The sequence below is a fragment of the Pseudophryne corroboree genome, chromosome 1 (assembly GCF_028390025.1).
Source record: "Pseudophryne corroboree isolate aPseCor3 chromosome 1, aPseCor3.hap2, whole genome shotgun sequence".
In the NCBI taxonomy this organism is placed as follows: Eukaryota; Metazoa; Chordata; class Amphibia; order Anura; family Myobatrachidae; genus Pseudophryne; species Pseudophryne corroboree.
The window spans coordinates 124,585,724-124,613,649 of NC_086444.1; the positions used below are offsets into that span (position 1 = coordinate 124,585,724).

The window sequence follows — 27,926 nt, forward strand, 5'->3', positions numbered from 1 at the left end:
CCAGTGGACTCCAACCTTAATTGGGGTGTAAGATACTCGAGAAAAATGAAACCTCCTGAAGAGCTTTTAAAGTTTTTTTTTTTTTTAAATGCTGTACTTGACTGAATGCTGGGGCTCTCTCGTGGGCAGTGGCGTAGTTATACATTTTGCTTCCCCCTGCCCAAAAAGTTTCTGGCACCCTATCCCATTGACATAAGTAAAGGAGTAGCGAGCGCGCGTTCCAACAAGGGGGTGTGTCCTCACTGCAAGGGGCGTGGTATTGCAGGAAATTACTACCTTATACCCCAGTTTTGCAACCTGCATGCCCAGACACTGGCCACCACAGGAAAAAAAATCCTAATTCATGCCCCTTACATTATTTGTCATTTTTTTCTTATAGTAATGCCCCTTACACATTATGCCCCACACTGTAATGCCCATTACACATTATACCACACTGTAATGCCTCTTACACAATATGCCACACACTGTAATGCTGTTACGTGTTATGACACACACACCGCAATGCCCATGACACATTATACCACACATCGTAATGCCTCTAAAACAATATGCCGCACCGTAATGCCCGTTACACATTATGCCACACACCACAATGCCCCTGACACATTGTTCCACACAACAAAATACCCATGACACATTATGCCATACACTGCAATGCCCCTGACACATTATTCCATACATCGTAATGCCCCTGACAGATTTTTTCATACACCGTAATGCCTGTGATACATTATGCCACACATCATAATGCCCATTACACATTATACAGTAAGGCTTCTAATTCCTTTTAGATTACTGTACCTGTTCATTGTCAGGGGTCCCATGCTCATTGCCAGGTGTTTCTTGATCGCTGCCAGGGGTTCTTAGTTCATTGCCAGGGATTTCATGCTCGTTGCCAGGCGTTTCATGCTCTGCATTTCATGCTTATTGCCAGGGGTTTCATGCTCGTTGCCAGGCGTTTCATGCTCTGCATTTCATGCTCATTGCCAGGGGTTTCATGCTCTGGGTTCCATGCTTGTTGCCAGGGGTGTAATGCTTGTTGCCAGAGGTTTCATGTGTGTTTCCAGGGGTGTCATGCTCATAGATAGAGGTGTCATGCTCATTGTTAGGGGTGTCATGGAAGAAGATGCAGCTTTGTAGAAAACTGCATCCTCTCCGGTTGGGGCCAGCGCTGTGCGCTCTGGAAACTTTTGGGTAGCTATAGCGCTGTGCTCCCTTTCATACGCTAGAGGTCAAGTATGACCTCTATCATCTGTCTCCTCGAAGACGGACCAGCGGGGGGAGTCCATTGTGGATTCCCCCTGAAGTTGGGCAGCAGCCAGCAGGGGTTGAGTGACCCGGATTGCGTCTGCAAGCTACTGGCCTATTGCTTGGCGACTGCTGACCACACTTGAAAACCAGTCCTCTTCCTTGAAACCAGTCCTCTTCCTCTTCCATAATCTTCAATTACTAAGTAGCTGCCAGTAACCTTGCATGGTGACATCCTGCGGGATCTTATGGTATTAAAGCCTCACTTGCAAAATTAATACTCAGGTTTAATTAGCCATGAGAGTTCCCCCTTAGAGTCATTTATGAACCAAGAAATATGCAAACCTATAATGCGTGTGTGTGATATGAATGACTAAATCTTTTCCGGCAAATGGTGTTGTGCAATATAATGCGTGCGCTATACAAGCAGCTGTTAATACATAAATAATGCTTGTTTGTGCATAGGAATGCCTGGGTGACCGCCAGACGTATATGAAATTGAGTGCCTGCATCAGTGATTTTAGGCAGTTCTGTGTCAGCTCTCTTCCCTGTTGTTTTCCATCATTAATATTTTGGATTGTGACACCAAACTTTTAGTGGCTGCAACTGTTTGTTTTTTTTCTTTCACTTATGCAAATGTTATTTACTACATTTAACAAAAAAGAACTTGATATGTACATGACATGTACCTCGTACAAAAGGATTAGACAAACGTTCTAAATACTTTACAAAAAATTAAAACAAAATAAAAGCTTATATTATTATTTATTCTTTTTTTTTTTAGGATACGGCTGGGCAGGAGAGATATCGTACCATTACCACAGCTTATTACCGCGGTGCAATGGGTTTTATTTTAATGTATGACATCACCAATGAGGAATCATTCAATGCAGTACAGGACTGGTAAGTGCTTCTTGTTTCCTACCTTTTTCCCCCTGTGTTCAATAGTAATAATCAGCAGATTAGATATGTACAGTAAGTGCACCTCTCACCTGCACACCATGTAGGAAGTCGTTACAAGGGCTGGACCATAATTCAGGATATAGGGGTAGATTTATTTAACCTGGTGAAGTGATAAAGTAGAAGGTGATAACGCACCAGCCAATCAGCTCCTAACTTCCATGTTACAGGCTGGGTTTGAAAAATGACGGTTAGGAGCTGACTGGCTGGTGTGTTATCACCTTGTACTTATCACTTCACCAGGCTTAATAAATCTGCCCCATAGTAACAGATCAATTCACTAGGGTACTGTATGATGTCATCTCCGAGACATAAGACCCTTTGATCTCATGTCTCAGTGGGAATAATAGCATCAATAAGGCATTAACCCTTTGATCTTATAGTGTATCTCATTGATGTCACTAATCAGTTGTCGCCAGGAAATGTGACATTGTGGTCAGAATTCAATTATTTTTTAAGGTGCGATAATTAATGGGTACCCATTGTTGCAATTTAATTGTTTGGTGCACCCTTTAATTATCGCAACCAGTTATTCAGGGTTAAGTCGCTTAAAGTGGCTAAACATGACTAAACTAATGTGCTTCAATGGAAAAGTGCTGTTTGAGTCCCCAAACAGCCAACTTCTCACACATTTCAGCTCGCCACCTCCGGGGTGTGAGCTTAAATGTGTCTGCCGCGGCTAATGGGCGTCTGAATAGCTCTGATAGACGCCCATTAGTTTAGATGCCTTAAAAAATGATTGAATTCTGCCCTAAGACATCACAGAAGAAGTGGCTGGGGGTAGCTGAGCACTGGGCGTATCCTAAAGACTCATGAGGTGCCTCTCCAGGCTGCATGGTGCCATTCCAAGTCAAATACTGTGTAGCGGCATACCCTGGTTGTGGCTCAGTATAAACCAGGCCACTTAAAGATGGAGATGCTTCTCTGTTAGTGTATCTAGCAAACAAATGTGCTTAAAAGAGTTGTAAAATATACTATTAGCGAATACTGGACCTGATTCAGAACTGAACGCAGCGTCGATGTTCCCGCAGTTGAGCAAATTGTAGCTACTGCGCATTCTCGAAAAGCCCTCAAACCCCTCACTGCGCACTCCTGAACTCAAGTGTCTGATGGCAGAATTGTGTATGGCTCGCTAACACTTGAGGGTTTGCAAGCCTTGTGCATTTCAGGGTGGAGACTGGAAGGGGACCTAAAGTCATCGCAAAAAGGGGGTGTTTCACGGGCGTGTTATGGCAACATCACAGGCATGTCTGCTGCGTTCACAAATGCATCTCCACTGCATCAGAAGCCATGTTGGATTTGAGGAGAGCAGCTAGAATAGACACCAGCTACTGCAAATGTCGATGATGCGACCGATGTTGTTTTGATGTTGGCGTGTTTACAGTCTGCATTGCAATTGCACAGAGCACAGAGTCTGAAAGTGTGCCTCTCAGCACTTGTACACTCCATTGCACGGTGGGGCACAAAGGGAAGGCTGAGATAAGCATCTCTATATTTCCCCAAACGATATTGAAAGAGCAGCTGCAATACCTGCCATCGCTGATCAGGCCCACTGTGTATATTGATGGTTTAGAGTTTAATCACAAATCGGTTGTTGTTTTTTTTCTCTGTGAGATTCATTTCCATACTGCACATGCCCACCAGATATGTGTATACTTACATCAGTATATTGTTTTATTTTGCGCATTGTTGACACGCCTCTACTTACGCCTGGATATGTGACATAGATGCGGTCAGGAGCAGGCACGCATAAGCCAAGTACAGGAAGGGGGTGTTCATGTAATGCATCAGACCGCAGGCATGGCCAACCTGTGGCTCTCCGGCTGATGTGAAACTACACGTCCCAGCATGCCCTGCCACAGTTTTGATATTAGGGAATGCTAAAACTGTGGCATAGCATGCTGGGATATGTAGTTTCATGACAGCTGGAGAGCCACTGGTTGGCCAAACCTGCATTAGAGGTTTTAAATATAATTTCTTTTGTATTTGTGTTTGTACTTCATACTTTCAAACTGGCATTGTTAATATGAAATGGAGGTGTGGCTTCACTGTGAGTCCAAAGATAGGCAAAGACACAATTTATACACATTACAATAACTGCCCGTAAGTGCAGACTACAAGTCACGTGGAGCATGTTAAAAACAAAATGAACAAGGCGCAAATATAAAACTTTGAATTTTTTAAGAACCACCCTAATAAACATACCAGCAGGGTGTAGTAGGGTATGCCGGCGGCTAAGCTCCCGGCGACCAGCATACTATTGCCGGAATCCCGACCGCCGGCATACCGACAGCTGGGTGAGCGCAAATGAGCCCCTTGCGGGCGCGGTGGTGCGCTACGCACGCCACGCTATATATTCTCCCTCCAGTGGGGTCATGGACCCCCAAGAGGGAGAAAAAGTGTCGGTGTGCCAGCTGACAGGATTCCGGCGCCGGTATACTGTGCGCCGGGATCCCGACAGCCGGGAAACTGAAGACCAGCCATACCAGCAGCCTTCCCCTTCCCCAGCTGTGTAGGGGGCATGTGTTATTAACATATGTCTAGGACACTGTAATCCTGCTGTTAGATCGCTGCCACATCGGGTGAACTATATTTGCATAATTGGTTGCATCTTAAATGAGTTTAGCTAATCAGATATCATCAGCTTATAGCTTGCACCGGGGGTATAGTACCTGCAAACTCTGACCATGCCACCCCCTTCAACCACCTATCCTGGCCCCTTATGTACAGGGAGCCTTAAGTAGTAAATGTAATGAGTCACCAGGGCATTAGATGGGTACAGCTTGACGCACATGCTCACTTAATAAAGAAAACGCAACTTCCGGTGGAAAAGATGCAACTCGTCCAACTCTGCTTGAGGTCCTATGTCTAGTCTGTCTTGTATACACACTTGATATGCCTGGCATGTCTGGCTTACATGTACACGATACATCAGTGCAATGCATCAGCTAAACATATGCATGGAGATATGCTTTCTTACATGCATCTATTCCTACATCCGTTAGGAGGCCCTAAATCCTTTATGATAAATAAAAAATATTCTTCCCCAAAAGGCACCCTTCGGATACATTTCCAGATGATAGGACATATAAAATACTGCACAATGTGACCACTTCATCACTGTCTGCTACATCACCCATTATACCCGGCTAGCAGCTGACAGACGTTCCTTCTGCTGCCAGTCTGGTATTAGTTTAATGCCAGTTACAGTATGAAATACAAGTCAGTGTATAGTAATACAGTATTTTGATATTTCTGTAATTTTATCTACTACCCAGTTTCCCTCTATTTGGTTGGCCCTAACCAATATGATGCCCTAGGCAAGATTTTGATGGTGCCCCCTAGCACCACCGCTGGTTCCATCTCTGACCCTGCACCCCTTTCCCAGCACCATCTCCCCTCACCCATAGCAGTCCTCATTTTGGTGCTCCTATCCCCTATATTTTAAATATGAACAGTCCGCACATTCGGTGCGCAGCCAAAAATGGGCATGTTCTTGTTGGAAAGGGGCATGGCCACACAATAGTACCCTCAATTCAAATTATGCCACATAGTAGTGCAACTTTTTTCACATTATATCATGCGATAGTGTCCCTAATTCACATTACATTACACAGTAGTACCACTTTACCTTATATACGTTACTCCTCACAGTAGTGCCCCTTATTCACATTACATCACGCTGAATTGCCCCTTATTCACACTACACCACACCAGACTGTATTACTCTTTGTTCACATTAGACCACACTGTAGTGCCTATTCTATATGTTACACCACACAGTAGAGCACCTTTTACACATAATGCCACACATTAGTATTGCCTTTATACACATACAATAATACCACATAGTAATGCCCCTTACACATTTTGCCGCCAACCTTTATTAATGCCCTTGTATACATAATGTCCCTTACACATACGCCACACATTATTAATGACCTTATACACATAATGACAAACATACTGCCCCTTACACATATGCCGCACATTATTAATGAATTTATTCACCTGACACACATTATGGGGGACATTTACTAAGCAGTGATAAGAGCGGAGAAGTGAGCCAGTGGAGAAGTTGCCCATGACAACCAATCAGCACTGAAGTAACATCTATAATTTGCATACTATAAAATTATACAGAGCTGCTGATTGGTTGATGGGGCAACTTCTCCACTGACTCACTTCTCCGCTCTTATCACTGCTTAGTAAATGTCCCCTAATTCCCCTTACACATATACCGAACACTATTGCACAGTTAACCCACCCGCACACAACACTCAAATGGCCGCTAACACTGTGACCTCTGCTTGGATAGAGATGTGCCTCATACATCTTGCCTCAATATGCCATGCAGCAGGAGATGCCTGGCCTGAGGCATGGCCTGAGATGCCTGGCCTGAGGCATTTTATTGGCCTGATGCCTGGCAGGCCAGGTCAGCTCTGCTAATGTCGGGGGGGGGGGGGGGGAGGGGGCTTTTTTGCCGAAAATGTGTCTTATTTGCATCACTATGTGACTCGGATGCACAAGCAGCTTCTGCTGATTAAAATGATATGCAGCATGTCTATATTCTGTGTGCGGCTGTGGCTGTATCTGCATACGAAATGCTACGTTACAGTGATTTCCAGGAATACACTGTAATTTAGCATTTCATCTGCAGATACAGCCACAGTCATACACAGATTATAGGCATGCTGCATATCATTGTAATCAGCAGAAGCTGCTTGTGCCCCTAGGCATTCCAAATGCCCTAGGCATTTTCCTAGTTTGCCTATGCCTAGGGCCGGCTCTGGTTTTACTTGACTAATATATTTATATCATCATTCTTATTATTATCGTTGCTTTGTAAGATACGACAGTGCTCCACAGGACATACAGGTAGGGTTGCCACCTCATGCATCATCGATTCCTGGAGATCCTCCCCCCCAATCCCAATCCCAACCCCCCCCCCCCCCTCCCCACCCGACACCAAGCAAAGTTCATGTATATAAAATTATGTACCATATTTATAAAATAGTAAATATGTATTTTATTAGAAATATACCAAATGTTGAAAAAACTGCTTCCATATAGGCAAACAGTCCAGAACACCTTGGAATTTTACGCACCTTGGAATTTTCTATGGTCTTTCTACATGGGTGTTTAACTAATGGAGACATACTGTACTATACCATCATGTTATATTTTTGTTTTTTCGTTTATGATTCTCCACCACACAATGGAGTAATACTCTGTCTTTAAAGAGACACTGCACAGCGTGTGAGGAACAAGACCTATACTTATGGCTATAACATAATGACACAGGAGGTCATGCCACACATATATCAGCGGTACATATGAAATTGGAAGAGAAGAGAATATAGCTGAAAATGGAGCACAACTTGCACAAGTGTGTAAACAATTTGGTGTGATAACTTATAAGCCGTGCATCCAGTGGATGCTATATTGAGAAGCTCATGAGGAGAGGTATATAAGACACATCAAGTAAATTATGGACGGGGGTGGTGGGGGTCTGGAGCAGGACAGTGTCATTAACTTTAACAAAAATGCCCGCCCTGCGGTGCGGATGTGGATGCCACCTATGCCAGGCTACAGAGAGGCTGTACCGTGCAGTCGTGCAGTGCCAGTGAGTGCAAGCCGCTGCTCAGTCTCAGAGTGCGCCTGCACTGCACATTCTGGGGGCTGACATGATGTCTATTCCCTATGTGCGCACCGCCGCCGCCCCCAGCAGTCCCTCCGCAAGCACTGGTTTGTGGGCTGGAGGTGGTGGTGGAGCTCTCCGCACTAAGACTGACAGGTCTCTGTGTTGCCGGCTGCGCCTGTGCTCCGCTCCCAGGGTCCCGGGAGAATTCCGGAATACGGGTGAGGGGAAAAGCCTCTTGGAAGATTACCACCAAATCCTGGAGAATCCCAGAAATCCGGGAGAGGTGGCAACCCTACATACAGGGTACACCAAATGATTGCAAATGTGAAAACAAAGGGTTCTGCTTTGTAGAAATCTTACCATCTAACAGTGTCGGACTGAGACGTAAAGGGCCCAGCGAGATAATGCAGTGGTAGGTGCCCATGCTTAGGGGTGTGGCCAACCTCTATATGGGGGTGTGGCTAGCTACCACAAAGGCTTGTCCATACCTCCCGACATTTAGGATCAGTAACTCGGGACTCCTGCGCGCAGACAAGCCGTGCACACCCGGAAAGAATTGATGCTGTGATTCTTTTCTGTTCATTCTCTTTGCATTTTGTTAATTGATAAAAATAAACTATTAACACTTCCATTTTTTAAAGCATTCTCACTTTGCAGCATTTTTTCCACACCTGCTTAAAACTTTTGCACATTACTGTATGTATAATAGTAAAGCACATGATGGTGATCCTGTCTATATATGTCATATACAGTATAACACCCTTACAGACCAGCCAGTGTCTAAAACTCAATGAAAACTGCATTAGGTTTAGGAAGGGCCAAATGGTTAATTTTCAGTCTGCTATATTTTAACACGAGAATACATTAGGGATGTCTATTCATAAAGCAGAGAAAAGCCCTGTTTTGCGTAAAACCGTGCTGCGTAAAACTGTTTTGCGTTATTCACAAAGCGGGTTACCGTGGAGAAGTTCCTGCCTTCTCCAGAGGCACCCCTGCTCCGTGCCTGAATCGCATCACTATAGCTTAGTATGGTCTGTTATTGCTCTTATTCTAGCCGTGCCCCTGATTGACCCCACTCATTGATGACAGTTTTGTCTGTTACTCCCCTGACCTTTCATCTTTTACTCTGTCTGCTGTGCCCCAACCCGTATTGTGCATTGCCCGTATTGTTTACTGTTTTGCTCCTTTTCCGCCTGCCCTGATAATTACTTTTTTCACATTGTCTCTTAACTATGCTCCATTTCTAGTTGTCTGTGGTTCTGTTATTTTGTATCCCTCTGAACACTTCCATCTCCTATATATTATCCCTGTGACTCTGTGCCTGTGTCTCTAACGCTGGGCGGAGTCAGAGCGCTGGGTGAGGTCACAGATGTGGCCTAATCTATAGGAGACTAGGAGCAGCAGATCAGTCAGTAATGCTTGGCAATGAGGAGCAGCTGGCATGGGCATGGCACAGACAGGGTACAGACAGACAGGGGCACCGGCTCACCGTGCCCTTGACCCCCCACATCAGCACGCACAGCACGGGCTCACTGGCGCACAAGAGCGTCACTTGCGGCCACACTCAGTGCTGCTTCTCGCCGCTCATGCCCCCAGTCTTTTGACCAAGGGCTAACCCAGCAGGATCCATCGTCCCCTGGTGCCGCTGCGGTGATGTGAGCCTGGGAGGAGGCTCTTCATCTGACGCTAAAGCAGGTCTCACACCCGCTCCCTGCCTGAGCGCCGGTGCCTTTCCCCTGCCGCCTGTCACAGTGAGGATAGAGGTACCCTGTTCCGCGCTCCCGTTGCCAGCACACCCCTTCAGCAGCTCTATGTCCGGTGCTACGGTACAGCCGGGCCAGTTCCCGTTCCGGAGAAGATGATTGCCTGCTGTGAACAGTGTGGACCACTGCATGTGGGGCAGCTGGCGGGGAGAAGATGTGGGGCGGCTGGCAGCGGGAGATGTGGGGCGGCTGGCAGAGGGGGGGAGATGTGGGGCCGCAGACTGCGCATTAACAGCGCGGGTTATGTGGCACCTGGCGCACTGCACACTACGGTGCTCCCCGGCTGTCCGGAATAGTGCTATAGTGACCCTTCCACTGAGCCCGGGTGGCCTGCGGCCCAAGCGGAGAAACACCCACAACCCCCGTCCTAGCGCCTCAGTGCGCCACACTGAGCAAGGCAGACATGGCACGTGTGTGCGGGACATCGTGCTGCTGCTGACAGCTCAGATCATAGGGCGAAAGATTAGCAGTGTGAGTGATAGCTGTAACTGCATACCCTCAAACTAACTTTTCGGCAGGTACAGTACCCGCAGCACTTCCCGTCCCCTCCCCCACCCGCGGCACCCCTACCCTACTCCCACACACGGGGTGTCCGGAACCCCTACACCACCCCCACTCCCTTGACCTGCAGCGCCTCTGGACCCCATCCACCGCACCTGCCCTTCAGCATCTACAGACACCCTCCCGCAACTGCACCTCCCCCACCTGCAGTGTCTCCTGACCCCTACCTCACCTGCCCCTCCAACAACCACAGTGCCTCCGGACCCCCTCCCCCATCCGCCGCACCTGCCCCTCCCCCATCCCTCTCTCACATGCGATGCCTCCGGACCCCCTACACCAACTGTGGCCGTGCCCCCACACCGCAACCGCCCCTACGCCACCCCCGCACCGGCAGCCCCTCCGGGCCCCCACCCCCATCCGCCCCTTCCCCACCCACGGCACCAACAGCCCTCACCCACACGCGGCGCCTCCGGATACCTACACCACCCGCAGCCCCCACTCCACCACCCGCAGCACCTCCCAACCCACTCCACCTATCCGCGCCCCCCGCATCTGCCACCACCCACAGCATCTACAGACACCCTCCCCCATCCACAGTCCCCCCTGCATCGTCCCTTCCCCACACGCGGCGCCTCCTGACCCCCTACCCCAGTCGCGACACACCCACACCCGCAGCGCCTCCGGAACCCCTCCCCCACCCTTCGCACCCCCTCACCTGCACCTCCCACACCTGCGGTGCCTCCAGACCACTACCCCACCCACGGCGCACCCACCCCTTCCCCACCCGCAGTGCCTCCAGAACCCCCTCCCCCCATCCGCAACATCCCCGCACCTGCCCCACCTGCGTCACGCCCTGCCCCTTCCCCACCGACAGCGCCTCCGAACCCCACTCCCCCGCCCATCTCCACCCGCACCATCTACCTGTCTAGTTGGGGCAGGGCCATGATGATGCAAATGGTAATAATCGCGAGCACGTGCATACGCACCGCAATCGTACCGAGGACGGAGCATAAAACTACGGGTAGCGTGAGCATATCCTCCCGCTACCCATCCCCACAGTGTGCCGCCACGTCCCTCCATGTATACACGGCAATGGGAGCCTCCTACTCCCGCTGCCTGAGATCCCCTGTGAGTGTTCGGGGGCGCATGTGTACGCATGCCCCGCAAATGCCACGCTATGCCGAGAAACCTTGCCTACGATGCAAACGCATCACAGACAAGGCTGTATGTGGACACATCTGTACATTACTTAACTCACGTTTATTTGACCTTAGGTTACAGTCCCTCTATCCACCTTTGGATTTTATTTTTCTAATTTCCATTTTTCTGTCACAGCTCTTATTAATGTACTCAGCAACCAATACTTAGGGTAAGAAGCACAAAGCTTAAATAAGCTGCCAAACCTCCAAAAATGGTCATAAACCCGGAAGTCTTATCATCGCAAATGACAGCTCTTACCGCAAGAGCTGTCCTTTGTGCTTTTCTTCATGCATATGGCGTTAGTAAATGATATTCATGTGGAGAGTGGCGGGATACATCGCCATCAAAATGCGATGCTGCATCCTGGCCATAGTATTTTACAAAATACATTGGAAAATGTTACGTTTTTAGTGATAACACTGAGCTATGGGGGTCATTCCGAGTTGATCGTAGACTTAGCACAGCTACGATCATTCACACTGACATGCGGGGGGATGCCCAGCACAGGGCTAGTCCGCCCCGCATGTCAGTGCCGGCCCCCCGTAGAAGTACAAAGGCATCGCACAATGGCGATGCCTTTGCACTTCAAGAGTAGCTCCCGGCCAGCGCAGCTTTAGCATGCTGGCCAGGAGCTACTCATCGCTCCCAGGCCCGCAGCGGCTGCATGTGATGTCACGCAGCCGCTGCGGCCCGTCCCCCGTTCGGTCCGGCCACACCTGCATTGGCCAGACCGCTCCCAATAAACGGCGGCCAAACGCCGCCGTTCCGCCCCCTCCCGGCCAGCGACCGCCTCTGCCTGTCAATCAGGCAGAGGCGATCGCAGCCCTGCTACGGCTTTCGGCCGTCTGGCATGTGCCGGCGCACTACGGCGCCAGCGCATGCACAGTAGAGACCCGTTCGCTTGGCTGCGACAAACAGCAGCGAGCGAACGGGTCAGAATGACCCCCTATATCCAGTAACAAGTGTATTGTGCACAGACACATGGAAAGTGTGGTTATCATTTAGGCAATTACAGGGACAGGTACAGAGAAAGGGATTTTCCAAGCATTCCAATGAAAGCCCAGCGGACCTAGTATTTGTAACACAAAGTTAATACATAGGTCAGATGTTCAGCTTATTATCTTCTCGATGAAGTGAAGAAAACCAGTTTCCATGGGAACCATAGCTTGTCTGTCCCAGAATCTCTGAGACATCTAACGTCTTCTCCGTATAGATCTGTATGTTACTCATCTAATACTGCTCATTGCACCACTGATACACATAATGCCTGACTATACACATACGCAGTGCGGAATGCGCCACAGTTTGATTGTGAATGGATTGCAAACAGAATAATAATGTGACTGCGCGATCACGTCATCCATCTTTTTTTATGGCCGAGAGCAGCTGCCATTATTACGGTCACTTACATCTACCTGGATGCAGGAGATCTGTCTGAATTTGGCGTTCCAGAATGTATACGCACAGGATCGGATTGGCCCATAGGTGTATAGGGGGTAGGGAACCCGACAGTGGGATCCCCCCGGTGGGCTGCACCGCCAAACTACACCAAGGTTAACCCTCTTGCCAATCAAATTGGGCAGTCCTGACACACCACTCGCCCCTACTTTATAAAGGGGTACTGTTATTTGTAACTGACTATATCCTCTCTAATGGTTAGCCACACCTCCTCTGATGGCTGACCACACCCCTTAGCTTGGCCCCTTAGCATTACATTCCCTGGTGATGCTACAGTCCGACACTGTGGGGGCAATTCTGAGTTGATCGCAGCAGCAAATTTGTTAACAGTTGGGCAAAACCATGTGCACTGCAGGTGTGGCAGATATAACATTTGCAGAGAGAGGTAGATTTGGGTGGGTTATTTTGTTTCTGTGCAGGGTAAATACTGGCTGCTTTATTTTTACACTGCAATTTAGATTTCAGTTTGGACACACCCCGCGCAAATCTAACTCTCTCTGCACATGTTATATCTGCCCCCCCCCGCAGTGCACATGGGGGTAATTCTGAGTTGATCGCAGCAGGAATTTTGTTAGCAGTTGGGCAAAACCATGTGCACTGCAGGAGAGGCAGATATAACATGTGCAGAGAGAGTTGGATTTGGGTGGGTTATTTTGTTTCTGTGCAGGGTAAATACTGGCTGCTTTATTTTTACACTGCAATTTAGATTGCAGATTGAACACACCACACCCAAATCTAACTCTCTCTCTGCACATGTTATATCTGCCTCCCCTGCAGTGCACATGGTTTTGCCCAACTGCTAACAAATTTGCTGCTGCAATCAACTCTGAATTAGGCCCTGTATACGCACAACTCATAGAAACTTTGGCTACAGGTCTACAACATCTACATACCCAAAAGTCGCTTTGCATTGAGGCCACTGTAAAGTGCCCATTGGGCGGGCGGGCGGGCGGGCGGAACCCGTACGAATACGCACTAATCTAAAAATCCCAGCTGCGTATGAAGTTGCATGCCAATCAGAAGTGGGACATGATCACATTTTCAAGATCTAAGCCCTGTCAGGCTTTTAGTACCAACTGTTAAAAATGAAAATGACAGCTGAATTATTATTATTATTTTTACAGATGTAGAAATTCTATGAGGTCTGAATTATAGTGGGAATGTATTATTTCAAATTAGTCATCAGGTGTTACCAGATTTCCAGTACAGTTTTATTCACATTTCTAATAACAGTTATGATGCAATGATACAAGAGGAAAGAAATAGCATGATCGTCACACAAAGCATATATCTGCTACAAAGAAGAAGTGTTGTGACACATGCAAGTGGTAGCAAATACAAAAGCTACATAACATTACTAATAGGGAAAAAGGGGGAGAGATGGAGGCTGAAGTGTGGGAGGCGATATCAATGGATAATTACCTTCAGGTCAGTAGTTTTTATTTAAAAGAATTTATCAACGCAAAACAACTGAAAAACCTCTGAAACATCACTGAGAGCAGGCAGCACCATCCAGCTGTTGTACAGAAATACAGGTAGATGAAACCACAGCAATCTTTCCAGTCATCCTGTAAATCATCCGGGAATGGGATTGAAAAGTGATTCTTATCAATATGTTCCCCCATCCCCCCACATAGCTCACCCCAATCTGGATGGGTGGGAAAGTGGGTCACTTGGTGAGGTGCGGGGCAGTGTAGGCAGTGAGGTCTAGGCGGTGGGCAGCTGGCTGTGCAGCATGACCTATGACCCGTATGGATGATCCCCGGTGGGACGATGTACATATGGGGCCTGTTTTGTTTGTTATCATGTGAGGGGTGGTGCTGCCGCCATGGTTACATGACATACCTCTGGTGCTGCCCGTGTGAGGCCACTTCTACAATTTTTTCCAGGGCGACTTTCACTTCCCAATTGCCCCTACCTGACTTTGAAAGAAAGTGCAATGGAATATGCTAGTGCTACATAAATGTTAATAAATAAATGAATAGATAGATGCATATAGCCAAGAATTATAAAACCTCTTGGTGTCATTGGGCCTTTGAAACAGCAGTGGAAATTTGAAGAAAAAATGTTTTATTACCAAAAGCTATATTTTACTTTTATTTATTTTTTCCTGTGGGAGCCAATTTGTTTTATTGTTTTCTGTTGGGGCCAATGTGTGTGTTTTTTCCTGGGGCCGCTAATAATAAGATTTTACTCACCGGTAAATCTATTTCTCGTAGTCCGTAGTGGATGCTGGGAACTCCGTAAGGACCATGGGGAATAGACGGGCTCCGCAGGAGACTGGGCACTCTATAAGAAAGATTTGGTACTATCTGGTGTGCACTGGCTCCTCCCTCTATGCCCCTCCTCCAGACCTCAGTTAGGATACTGTGCCCGGAAGAGCTGACACAATAAGGAAGGATGTTGAATCCCGGGTAAGACTCATACCAGCCACACCAATCACACCGTATAACTCGTGATACTATACCCAGTTAACAGTATGAAATACAACTGAGCCTCTCAACAGATGGCTCAACAATAACCCATTAGTGAGTCAATAACTATATACAAGTATTGCAGACAATCCGCACTTGGGATGGGCGCCCAGCATCCACTACGGACTACGAGAAATAGATTTACCGGTGAGTAAAATCTTATTTTCTCTGACGTCCTAGTGGATGCTGGGAACTCCGTAAGGACCATGGGGATTATACCAAAGCTCCCAAATGGGCGGGAGAGTGCGGATGACTCTGCAGCACCGAATGAGAGAACTCAAGGTCCTCCTCAGCCAGGGTATCAAATTTGTAGAATTTAGCAAACGTGTTTGCCCCTGACCAAGTTGCAGCTCGGCAAAGTTGTAAAGCCGAGACCCCTCGGGCAGCCGCCCAAGATGAGCCCACCTTCCTCGTGGAATGGGCTTTTACTGATTTTGGATGCGGTAATCCAGCCGCAGAATGCGCCAGCTGAATTGTGCTACAAATCCAGCGAGCAATAGTCTGCTTAGAAGCAGGAGCACCTATTTTGTTGGGTGCATACAGGATAAAAAGCGAGTCAGTTTTCCTGACTCCAGCCGTCCTGGAAACATAAATTTTCAAGGCCCTGACTACGTCCAGTAACTTGGAATCCTCCAAGTCCCTAGTAGCCGCAGGCACCACAATAGGTTGGTTCAAGTGAAAAACTGATATCACCTTAGGGAGAAACTGGGGACGAGTCCTCAATTCTGCCCTATCCATATGGAAAATCAGATAAGGGCTTTTACATGACAAAGCCGCCAATTCTGACACACGCCTGGCCGAAGCCAAGGCCAATAACATGACCACTTTCCACGTGTGATATTTCAGATCCACAGTTTTAAGTGTTCAAACCAATGTGATTTTAGGAAACTCAACACCACATTGAGATCCCAAGATGCCACAGGAGGCACGAAAGGGGGCTGAATATGAAGCACTCCCTTTACAAAAGTCTGAACTTCAGGCAGTGAAGCCAGTTCTTTCTGGAAGAAAATCGACAGAGCCGAAATCTGGACCTTAATGGAACCCAATTTTAGGCCCATAGTCACTCCTGACTGTAGGAAGTGCAGAAAACGACCCAGCTGAAATTCCTCAGTTGGGGCCTTCCTGGCCTCACACCACGCAACATATTTCCGCCAAATACGGTGATAATGGTTTGCGGTTACTTCTTTCCTGGCTTTTATGAGCGTAGGAATGACTTCCTCCGGAATGCTCTTTTCCTTTAGGATCCGGAATTCAACCGCCATGCCGTCAAACGCAGCCGCGGTAAGTCTTGGAACAGACAGGGCCCCTGCTGTAGCAGATCCTGTCTGAGCGGTAGAGGCCATGGGTCCTCTGATATCATTTCTTGAAGTTCTGGGTACCAAGCTCTTCTTGGCCAATCCGGAACCACGAGTATCGTTCTTACTCCTCGCCTTCTTATTATTCTCAATACCTTTGGTATGAGAGGCAGAGGAGGGAACACATAAACCGACTGGTACACCCACGGTGTCACTAGCGCGTCCACAGCTATCGCCTGTGGGTCCCTTGACCTGGCGCAATATCTCTTTAGCTTTTTGTTGAGGCGGGACGCCATCATGTCCACCTGTGGCCTTTCCCAACGGTTTACCAACAGTAGGAAGACTTCTGGATGAAGTCCCCCCTCTCCCGGGTGTAGGTCGTGTCTGCTGAGGAAGTCTGCTTCCCAGTTGTCCACTCCCGGAATGAACACTGCCGACAGTGCTATTATGTGATTTTCCGCCCATCGGAGAATCCTTGTGGCTTCTGCCATCGCCATCCTGCTTCTTGTGCCGCCCTGTCGGTTTACATGGGCGACTGCCGTGATGTTGTCTGACTGGATCAGCTGGTTTTGAAGCAGGGGTTTTGCCTGACTTAGGGCATTGTAAATGGCCCTTAGTTCCAGAATATTTATGTGCAGGGAAGTCTCCTAACTTGACCATAGTCCTTGGAAGTTTCTTCCCTGTGTGACTGCTCCCCAGCCTCGAAGGCTGGCATCCGTGGTCACCAGGACCCAGTCCTGTATGCCGAATCTGCGGCCCTCTAGAAGATGAGCACTCTGCAGCCACCACAGTAGAGACACCCTGGTCCTTGGAGACAGGGTTATCAGTTGATGCATCTGAAGATGCGATCCCGACCACTTGTCCAAGAGGTCCCACTGGAAGGTCCTTGCATGGAACCTGCCGAATGGAATTGCTTCGTATGAAGCCACCATTTTTCCCAGGACTCGTGTGCAGTGATGCACCGATACCCGTTTTGGATTTAGGAGGTCTCTGACTAGAGATGACAGCTCCTTGGCTTTCTCCTGCGGGAGAAACACTTTTTTCTGTTCTTTGTCCAAAATCATCCCCAGGATTAGTAAGCGAGTGGAAGGAACCAGTTGTGACTTCGGAATGTTTAGAATCCAGCCATGCTGTTGTAGCACATCCCGAGATAGTGCTACTCCGAACAGTAACTGCTCCCTGGGCCTCGCCTTTATAAGGAGATCGTCCAAGTATGGGATAATTAAAACTCCCTTTTTTCGAAGGAGTATCATCATTTCTGCCATTATCATGGTAAACACCCTCGGTGCCGTGGACAGTCCAAACGGTAGTGTCTGGAATTGGTAATGGCAATCCTGTACCACAAATCTGAGGTACTCCTGGTGAGGAAGGTAAATGGGGACATGCAGGTAAGCATCCTTGATGTCCAGGGATACCATGTAATCCCCCTCGTCCAGGCTTGCTATAACCGCCCTGAGCGATTCCATCTTGAACTTGAATTTTGTTATGTATGTGTTCAAGGATTTCAAATTTCAAATGGGTCTCACCGAACCGTCCGGTTTCGGTACCACAAACAGTGTGGAATAGTAACCCCGTCCTTGTTGAAGTAGGGGTACCTTGACTATCACCTGCTGGGAATACAGCTTGTGAATGGCCTCTAGCACAGCCTCCCTGCCCGAGGGAGTTGTCGGTAAGGCCGATTTGAGGAAACGGCGAGGGGGAGGCGCCTCGAATTCCAGCTTGTACCCCTGAGATACTACTTGAAGGATCCAGGGATCCACCCGTGAGCGAACCCACTGATCGCTGAAATTTTTGAGGCGCCCCCCCACCGTTCCTGGCTCCGCCTGTGGAGCCCCACCGTCATGCGGCGGATTTGGAAGAAGCGGGGGAGGACTTTTGGTCCTGGGAACCTGCTGTGTGTTGCTGCTTTTTCCCCCTTCCTCTGCCTCTAGACAGAAAGGACCCGCCTTTTCCCCGCCTGTTTTTCTGGGGTCGAAAGGACTGTACCTGGTAATACGGCGCTTTCTTAGGCTGTGAGGGGACATGGGGCAAAAATGCTGACTTCCCAGCTGTTGCTGTGGAAACAAGGTCTGAAAGACCATCCCCGAATAACTCCTCACCCTTATAAGGCAAAACTTCCATGTGCCTTTTAGAATCTGCATCTCCTGTCCACTGCCGAGTCCATAAGCCTCTCCTAGCAGAAATGGACAATGCACTTATTCTAGATGCCAGCCGGCAGATCTCCCTCTGTGCATCTCTCATGTACAAGACTTGAGTCTTTTATATGCTCTACGGTTAGCAATATAGTGTCCCTGTCTAGGGTGTCAATATTTTCCGACAGGGAATCTGACCCAGCAGCAGCAGCACTGCACATCCACGCTGACGCAATAGCTGGTCTAAGTATAATGCCTGTGTGTGTATATATAGACTTTAGGATAGCCTCCTGCTTTCTATCAGCAGGTTCCTTTAGGGCGGCCATATCCGGAGACGGTAGTGCCACCTTTTTAGACAAACGTGTGAGCGCTTTATCCACCCTAGGGGGAGTTTCCCAACGTGACCTATCCTCTGGCGAGAAAGGGAACGCCATTAGTAATTTTTTTGAAATCACCAATTTTTTATCGGGAAAAGCCCACGCTTCTTCACACACTTCATTTAATTCTTCAGATGGGGGAAAAACTATAGGTAGTTTTTTCTCCCCAAACATAATACCCTTTTTTGAGGTACCTGGGTTTATATCAGAAAGGTGTAATACCTCTTTCATTGCCTCAATCATGCAACGAATGGCCCTAGTGGACATTAAATTTGACTCATCGTCGTCGACACTGGTATCAGTATCCGTGTCGACATCTGTGTCTGCCATCTGAGGTAGCGGGCGCTTTAGAGCCCCTGATGGCCTTTGAGTCGTCTGGGCAGGCACGAGCTGAGAAGCCGGCTGTCCCGCATTTGGCATGTCGTCAAATTTTTTATGTAAGGAGTCGACACTTGCACGTAATTCCTTCCATAAATCCATCCACTCAGGTGTCTGCCCCGCAGGGGGTGACATCACATTTACAGGCATCTGCTCCGCCTCCACATAAGTCTCCTCATCAAACATGTCGACACAGCCGTACCGACACACCGCACACACACAGGGAATGCTCTTAAAGGAGACAGGACCCCACAAAAGCCCTTTGGGGAGACAGAGAGAGATTATGCCAGCACACACCAGAGCGCTATAATAATGCAGGGACTAACTGAATTATGACCCTTTATAGCTGCTTATAGTATTAAACTGCACCTAAATTTAGTGCCCCCCTCTCTTTTTTACCCTTTCTGTAGTGTAGACTGCAGGGGAGAGTCAGGGAGCTTCCTTCCAGCGGAACTGTGAGGGAAAAATGGCGCCAGTGTGCTGAGGGAGATGGCTCCGCCCCTTTTTCGGCTGACTTTTCTCCCGCTATTTTCTGTATTCTGGCAGGGGTAATTACCACATATATAGCCTCTGGGGCTATATATTGTGGTTATTTTGCCAGCCAAGGTGTTTTTATTGCTGCTCAGGGCGCCCCCCCCCAGCTCCCTGCACCCTCAGTGACCGGAGTGTGAAGTGTGTAATGAGGAGCAATGGCGCACAGCTGCAGTGCTGTGCGCTACCTTGGTGAAGACTGAAGTCTTCTGCCGCCGATTTTCCATCTTCATGCTTCTGGCTCTGTAAGGGGGACGGCGGCGCGGCTCCGGGAACGAACACCAAGGACGGGTCCTGCGGTCGATCCCTCTGGAGCTAATGGTGTCCAGTAGCCTAAGAAGCCCAAGCTAGCTGCAAGCAGGTAGGTTCGCTTCTTCTCCCCTTAGTCCCTCTTTGCAGTGAGCATGTTGCCAGCAGGTCTCACTGTAAAATAAAAAACCTAAATTAAACTTTCTTTCTAGGAGCTCAGGAGAGCCCCTAGTGTGCATCCAGCTCAACCGGGCACAGAAATCTAACTAACTGAGGTCTGGAGGAGGGGCATAGAGGGAGGAGCCAGTGCACACCAGATAGTACCAAATCTTTCTTATAGAGTGCCCAGTCTCCTGCGGAGCCCGTCTATTCCCCATGGTCCTTACGGAGTTCCCAGCATCCACTAGGACGTCAGAGAAATGTTTTTTTTTTTCATCTGCGCTTGCGTCTGAGTTGCACCGCGCATGCGTTCACAGCGATGGTGTTCGTACAGAGTTGCAGCACAGACACACGCACCAAGAAGTATTATAAATGTGTTTGGCATTCCTGTGTGGTTACAGGGGGTTGGCTAATTAGACGCAGATATAACATAGTACAAACGTGTTGCTGAAAGTGGTTACTTTTAGAGACATGGGGGCCATACTGAGACAAATGATCTGCACCTAGCATAGGGCTGGTGAAACTTACAATGGTGCGACTGATAGTGGTGTCTAAAGACACACAAAGCACAGAGCAGAAGCACAAACACAAAGCAGTTATTTCTGTTTACACAACACACCCAGGACCATCTTTTCGTGTGGGCTCAATTGGCAGTTGCCCAATGGCCCCAGGAGTCTACTGTCTCTAGACTGATAGATGAGGGTCCCCTTTTTCCAGGTGTACCACATTTTTGAAAATCGTCTCTGGGGAACCCGAGATATCCGTCTTCAAAGCAGTGGTCCCCATCTGAGCCCGTTAATTGCTCTTCCCAGCCATATATCTCAGGCTCTGTCTGACATAGAGTTTTTCGGAGGGTATACTCCAAAAGCTGGGACTCTTTCCTTTCAGTGGACACTGGCAGATTGTCTCTACTATGCCCAGAACCAGAGATATCAGCCTTCCGGCAGCTGGTCCCTGCTCCAGCTCCACACGCCTGGTATGCAGATCTATATTTTCGTTGGTGGATTGCTCTGGCTCCTGAACTCTCAACGCTTCCCGACATTAAAAAACAAAGGGCCTGACTAATCCTGTAATCCCCAGAATTGGAGCTTCCAATCACGGGATTGAATCCCGGACAATGGGGTATATTTACTAACATTCGTAATTCTCCCGATTTGGTGGGAGAATAATCACGAATGACATCGAAAGTGTAAAACTGCAACTTTTTGAATTTGTTACGACTAATTTACTAAGCTGCCGTATTCTGCATTTTCGGGTTTTCCGATGTCGATGTCATTCGTTTTTTTAGGCAGTGTTTTACGTGAGTGACTTGTAAAACACTGCCGACTTTAATACAATGAATCTCGGCCGGATCTGAGAGATCCGTGCTGGGCTTCATTGTGCACTTTGTTTAAAAAAAAATAAAGTTTAAATTGTAAAAAAAAATTGCGTGGGGTCCCCCCTCCTAAGGCAAACCAGCCTCGGGCTCTTTGAGCCGATCCTGGTTGCAGAAATATGGGGAAAAAATGGACAGGGGTTCCCCCATATTTAAGCAACCAGCATCGGGCTCTGCGCCTGGTCCTGGTTCCAAAAATACGGGGGACAAAAAGCGTAGGGGTCCCCCGTATTTTTAAAACCAGCACCGGGCTCCACTAGCTGGACAGATAATGCCACAGCCGGGGTCACTTTTATACCGTGCCCTGCGGCCGTGGCATCAAATATCCAACTAGTCACCCCTGGCCGGGGTACCCTGGGGGAGTGGGGACCCCTTCAATCAAGGGGTCCCCCCCCCAGCCACCCAAGGGCCAGGGGTGAAGCCCGAGGCTGTCCCCCCCATCCAATGGGCTGCGGATGGGGAGCTGATAGCCTTTTTGTAAAAGTGATTGATATTGTTTTTAGTAGCAGTACTACAAGGCCCAGCAAGCCTCCCCCGCATGCTGGTACTTGGAGAACCACAAGTACCAGCATGCGGCGGAAAAACGGGCCCGCTGGTACCTGTAGTACTACTACAAAAAAAATACCCAAAAAAAGACAATACACACACACCTTGAAAGTAAAGTTTTATTACATGCATTCACACAAACATACATAGATACTTACCTTATGTTCACACGAGGGTCGGTCCTCTTCTCCAGTAGAATCCATGGGGTACCTGTTGAATAAATTATACTCACCAGATCCAGGGTACCAGGCTCCTCGGATAATCCTTTTGTAATCCACGTACTTGATTAAAAAAATAAAACGGATACCCGAGCCACGCACTGAAAGGGGACCCATGTTTTCACATGGGTCCCCTTTCCCCAAATGCCAGAAACCCACTCTGACTGATGTCTAAGTGGGTTTCTTCAGCCAATCAGGGAGCGCCACGTTGTAGCACCCTCCTGATCGGCTGTGTGCTCCTGTACTGTCTGACAGGCGGCACACGGCAGTGTTACAATGTAGCGCCTATGCGCTCCATTGTAACCAATGGTGGGAACTTTGTGGTCAGCGGTGAGGTCACTTTCGGTCAACCGCTGAGCAGAAATGATCTGAATGAATAAAATATTCTTATTAAATACTTTGTTCTTTACATAGTTGAATGTGCTGACAACAAAATCCCACAAAAATTATCAATGGAAATCAAATTTATTAACCCATGGAGGTCTGGATTTCGAGTCACCCTCAAAATTAAAGTCGAAAAACACACTACAGGCTGATCCAACTTTGATGTAATGTCCTTAAAACAAGTCAAAATGAGGCTCAGTAGTGTCTGTGGCCTGCTCGTGCCTGTATGACCCCCCTACAACGCCTGGGCATGCTCCTGATGAGGTGTCGGATGGTCTCCTGAGGGATCTCCTCCCAGACCTGGACTAAAGCATCCGCCAACTCCTGGACAGTCTGTGGTGCAATGTGGCATTGGTGGATGGAGCGAGACATTAGGACCGCTATTGTTCAATATTTTCATTAACGACCTAACAGAAGGTCTAGAGAGCATGGTGTCAATTTTTGCAGATGATACCAAATTGTGTAAGGCTATAAATACAGAGGAGGATGCCGAGTCTCTTCAGAACGACTTAGTTAAGTTAGAAGCATGGGCAGCCAAATGGAGAATGCGCTTCAACACAGACAAGTGTAAGATAATGCACTGTGGTAACAAGAACAAAAATTACACCTACCTACTAAATGGGGTAAAATTAGGGGATTCTGTACTGGAAAAGGACTTAGGTGTCCTCATAGATAGCAAGCTAAGCAGTAGTACCCAAAGTAGGACTGCAGCAAAGAAGGCTAATAAGATATTAGCATGCATAAAACGGGGTATTGATGCTAGGGACGAGAGTATTATACTCCCGCTATATAAATCACTAGTGAGGCCACACCTTGAATACTGTGTACAATTCTGGGCACCGTACTACAAAAAGGATATCCTGGAGCTAGAAAAGGTACAGAGGAGGGCGACCAAACTAATTAAGGGCATGGAGACGATGGAATACAAGGAAAGGCTTGAAAGACTAGGCATGTTTACACTGGAAAAGCGTAGACTAAGAGGGGATATGATCAACATCTACAAATATATAAGGGGACAATACACAGAGCTTGCGCGGGACCTGTTTTTGGTTAGATCAACACAGAGGACTCGTGGACACTTGCTCAGGTTAGAGGAGAGGAGATTCCGCACAATACGTCGTAAAGGCTTTTTCACGGTAAGGACAATACGTGTTTGGAATTCCCTGCCCGAGGGAGTTGTAATGGCGGAATCTGTCAACACCTTTAAGAATGGGTTAGATAAACTCCTAATGGATAAGGATATCCAGGGGGGGTATGGTGCATAGTCATGCATTATAGTTACTATAAATAAAATGCAACGGCTGACAGCAGCATCAGTCAGAAATTTTAGTCAAATCATCATGCATAGGAGACCACAAATAGGTTGAACTCGATGGACAATTGTCTTTTTTCAACCTCAGATACTATGTTACTATGTTACATGATGTCCCAGATGTGCTCAATTGGATTCGGGTCTGGGGAACGGGCGGGCCAGTCCATAGCATCAATGCCTTCATCTTGCAGGAACTGCTGACACACTCCAGCCACATGAGGTCTAGCATTGTCTTGCATTAGGAGGAACCCAGGGCCAACCGCACCAGCATATGGTCTCACAAGGGGTCTGAGGATCTCATCTCGGTACCTAATGGCAGTCAGGCTACCTCTGGCGAGCACATGGAGGGCTGTGCGGCCCCCCAAAGAAATGCCACCCCACACCATTACTGACCCACTGCCAAACCGGTCATGCTGGAGGATGTTGCAGGCAGCAGAACGTTCTCCTTGGCGTCTCCAGACTCTGTCACGTCTGTCACATGTGCTCAGTGAGAGCCTGCTTTCATCTGTGAAGAGCACAGGGCGCCAGTGGCGAATTTGCCAATCTTGGTGTTCTCTGGCAAATGCCAAACGTCCTGCACGGTGTTGGGCTGTAAGCACAACCCCCACCTGTGTGCGTCGGGCCCTCATACCACCCTCATGGAGTCTGTTTCTGATCGTTTGAGTAGACACATGCACATTTGTAGCTTGCTGGAGGTCATTTTGCAGGGCTCTGGCAGTGCTCCTCCTGTTCCTCCTTGCACAAAGGCGGAGGTAGCGGTCCTGCTGCTGGGTTGTTGCCCTCCTACGGCCTCCTCCACGTCTCTTGATGTACTGGCCTGTCTCCTGGTAGCGCCTCCATGCTCTGGACACTACGCTGACAGACACAGCAAACCTTCTTGCCACAGCTCGCATTGATGTGCCATCCTGGATGAGCTGCACTACCTGAGCCACTTGTGTGGGTTGTAGGGAGGTCATACAGGCACGTGGAGGCCACACACACTACTGAGCGTCATTTTGACTTGTTTTAAGGACATTACATCAAAGTTGGATCAGCCTGTTATGTGTTTTTCCACTTTAATTTTGAGGGTGACTCCAAATCCAGACCTCCATGGGTTAATAAATTTGATTTCCATTGATAATTTTTGTGTGATTTTATTGTCAGCACATTCAACTATGTAAAGAACAAAGTATTTAATAAGAATATTTTATTCATTCAGATCTAGGATGTGTTATTTTAGTGTTCCCTTTATTTTTTTGAGCAGTGTATATATATATATATATATATATATACATATATATAAAAACACAGCAATGACCGGCACTCCTTACTTAGTGGAAAAATGTATTTCGCCCCGGTGCCCTCCAATGGGTAGTAGACACAAATTGCAGAGGTAATGGTGGCACTTGTGGGTCTTAAGGCCCATATAGACCGGCCGATGCGGGGAGAGATGTGTGCTGAGCGAACCACTCAGCACACATCTCTCTTGCCGCTCAGCACAGCGCGATCTGTGCTGAGCGTGCGGGGGGAGACGGGCGGGGGGGGGGGGCGCTCACTTCACCCAGCGGGTGAAGTGAGCGACCCGCTAGATTGGCCTGCACGGCAGGCCAATCTAGCAGCAGCGATAGCGATGCGCGGGGCTGCGCATCGCTATCGCTGTAAGGGCTACACATGGAGCGATCAGGCTTATATTCTAAGCAATCTCGTCAGATTGCTTAGAATATCGCTCCGTGAGTACCCCCCTTTACACCATAAGGTCTTAATTGCAGCAGTCAGACGACTATAAGCTTATGCAAGCCCAACACTCTATATAAATGATGTACACAGCCGTACTCTGAAGAAGGGGGATGCAGTCAATTTACCTCCAATCAAAATCCCGACGGTTGAAATCCCGACAGCAATTGACCGACGGTCAAAATCCCGACAAGGACAAAATACCGACATGTAAAATGCCAACAGATCATTATGCTGACATGAGATTTTCATGATTTTTTCATTGAAACCGACTTGTTCATACTTTACCATCCAGTGGACCTGGATGGGGAATATAATAGTGTTCCGAGCACAGCGAGGGGACGCGGTACACTCATATGGTGTCCATGTCGACCCATGTCGGCATACACACACAAAAACAATGGAAACAGCATGTCGGTATTTTGGCCTGTCGGCATTTTACATGTCGGTATTTTGACCTTGTCGGTATTTTAAATGTCGTTATTTTGACCATCTCGGGATTTTGACCTTGTCGGGATTTTGACCGTTGGTCAATTGCTGTCGGGATTTCGACCATTGGGATTTTGACCGTCGGTCAATTGCTGTCGGGATTTCAACCGTCGGGATTTTGATTGGAGGTAAATTGACTGCATCTCCCTTCTTCAGAGTACGGCGGGATCTCGTACTGATCCCATATACATACATATACACATACACAAACATACACAAATACTTTTGTTTTTTGATTGGGATTGAGTCACTTTACGCCAATGGAGATTTGATGGTCTCAGAGTCACAATGACAGCATACCCTCCAACATTGGTGGTCATTCCGAGTTGTTCGCTCGGTAATTTTCTTTGCATCGCAGCGATTTTCCGCTAATTGCGCATGTGCAATGTTCGCACTGCGACTGCGCCAAGTAAATTTGCTATGAAGATTGGTATTTTACTCACGGCATTACGAGGTTTTTTCTTCGTTCTGGAGATCGGAGTGTGATTGACAGGAAGTGGGTGTTTCTGGGCGGAAACTGGCCGTTTTATGGGAGTATTTGAAAAAACGCTACCGTTTCTGGGAAAAACGCGTGAGTGGCTGGAGAAACGGAGGAGTGTCTGGGCGAACGCTGGGTGTGTTTGTGACGTCAAACCAGGAACGACAAGCACTGAACTGATCGCACTGGAAGAGTAAGTCTCTAGCTACTCAGAAACTGCACAGAGAAGTCTTTTCGCAATATTGCGAATCTTTCGTTCGCAATTTTGATAAGCTAAGATTCACTCCCCGTAGGCGGCGGCTTAGCGTGTGCAAAGCTGCTAAAAGCAGCTTGCGAGCGAACAACTCGGAATGACCACCGTTGTACACATAAAAATCGGTACAAATTAGCAAATGGGCGTGGTCACAGGTAAAGGGGCGTGGCCACACCCCTTTCCCTATACTTTCAATGGAAGTTTGGAGAGCCAAAAATTGGTACAGACCATAAAAAAAAAGATACTGTACCTATTAAAAAGGTATAGTTGGAGGGTATGTGACAGCAGACAATGCTGTACTGGAGAAGAAGATCAAAGGATAAACACCTCAAGGTGCTTAATAATCTCCAATAATGCACTATATTATCATAATAAGAAACACCGGACGACCCAAACTGCTATAGATAAGATAGGCAGATTACTAATGAAAACAGAAAATACAACGCTTTATGGAAACCATCTATAGAACTGTGATTATACAGTCAATTTTCTATTTAATTTATACATGATAAATATCATCACAATAAATATATAATACGCAAACCATCAATATCTGACCTGCAATATAAAATAGAAATTACCCTCTGAAATAATTTTAATTACAGTGAAACGCGTTACCAGGTAAAATTAGTAATTTGACTGACTTTTACTTTCACTGACTGACATCTACGAGACTTCAACTATGGGACTGTTTCCCGCCTTGCGGCTGAAGTCATCACTTCATGATCTTGGGCTAGCCGTTGTGCAGATTATCATGGACTGGGCTATAACATGAGCAGGCAGAGA

The 27,926-nt window shown here is 47.8% G+C and overlaps 1 protein-coding gene across 3 annotated transcripts in view; it reads left to right on the top strand.

Annotated features, from left to right (window-relative positions):
* The window catches only part of RAB3C (RAB3C, member RAS oncogene family), a 509,886-nt gene that overhangs the window by 426,163 nt on the left and 55,797 nt on the right, over positions 1–27,926 (top strand). For all 3 annotated transcript variants that reach the window (XM_063962720.1, XM_063962713.1, XM_063962707.1), the window contains exon 3: positions 2,036–2,154. In XM_063962720.1, coding sequence (XP_063818790.1) covers positions 2,036–2,154 — 119 coding nt within the window. The remainder of the gene's footprint in view (positions 1–2,035; positions 2,155–27,926) is intronic.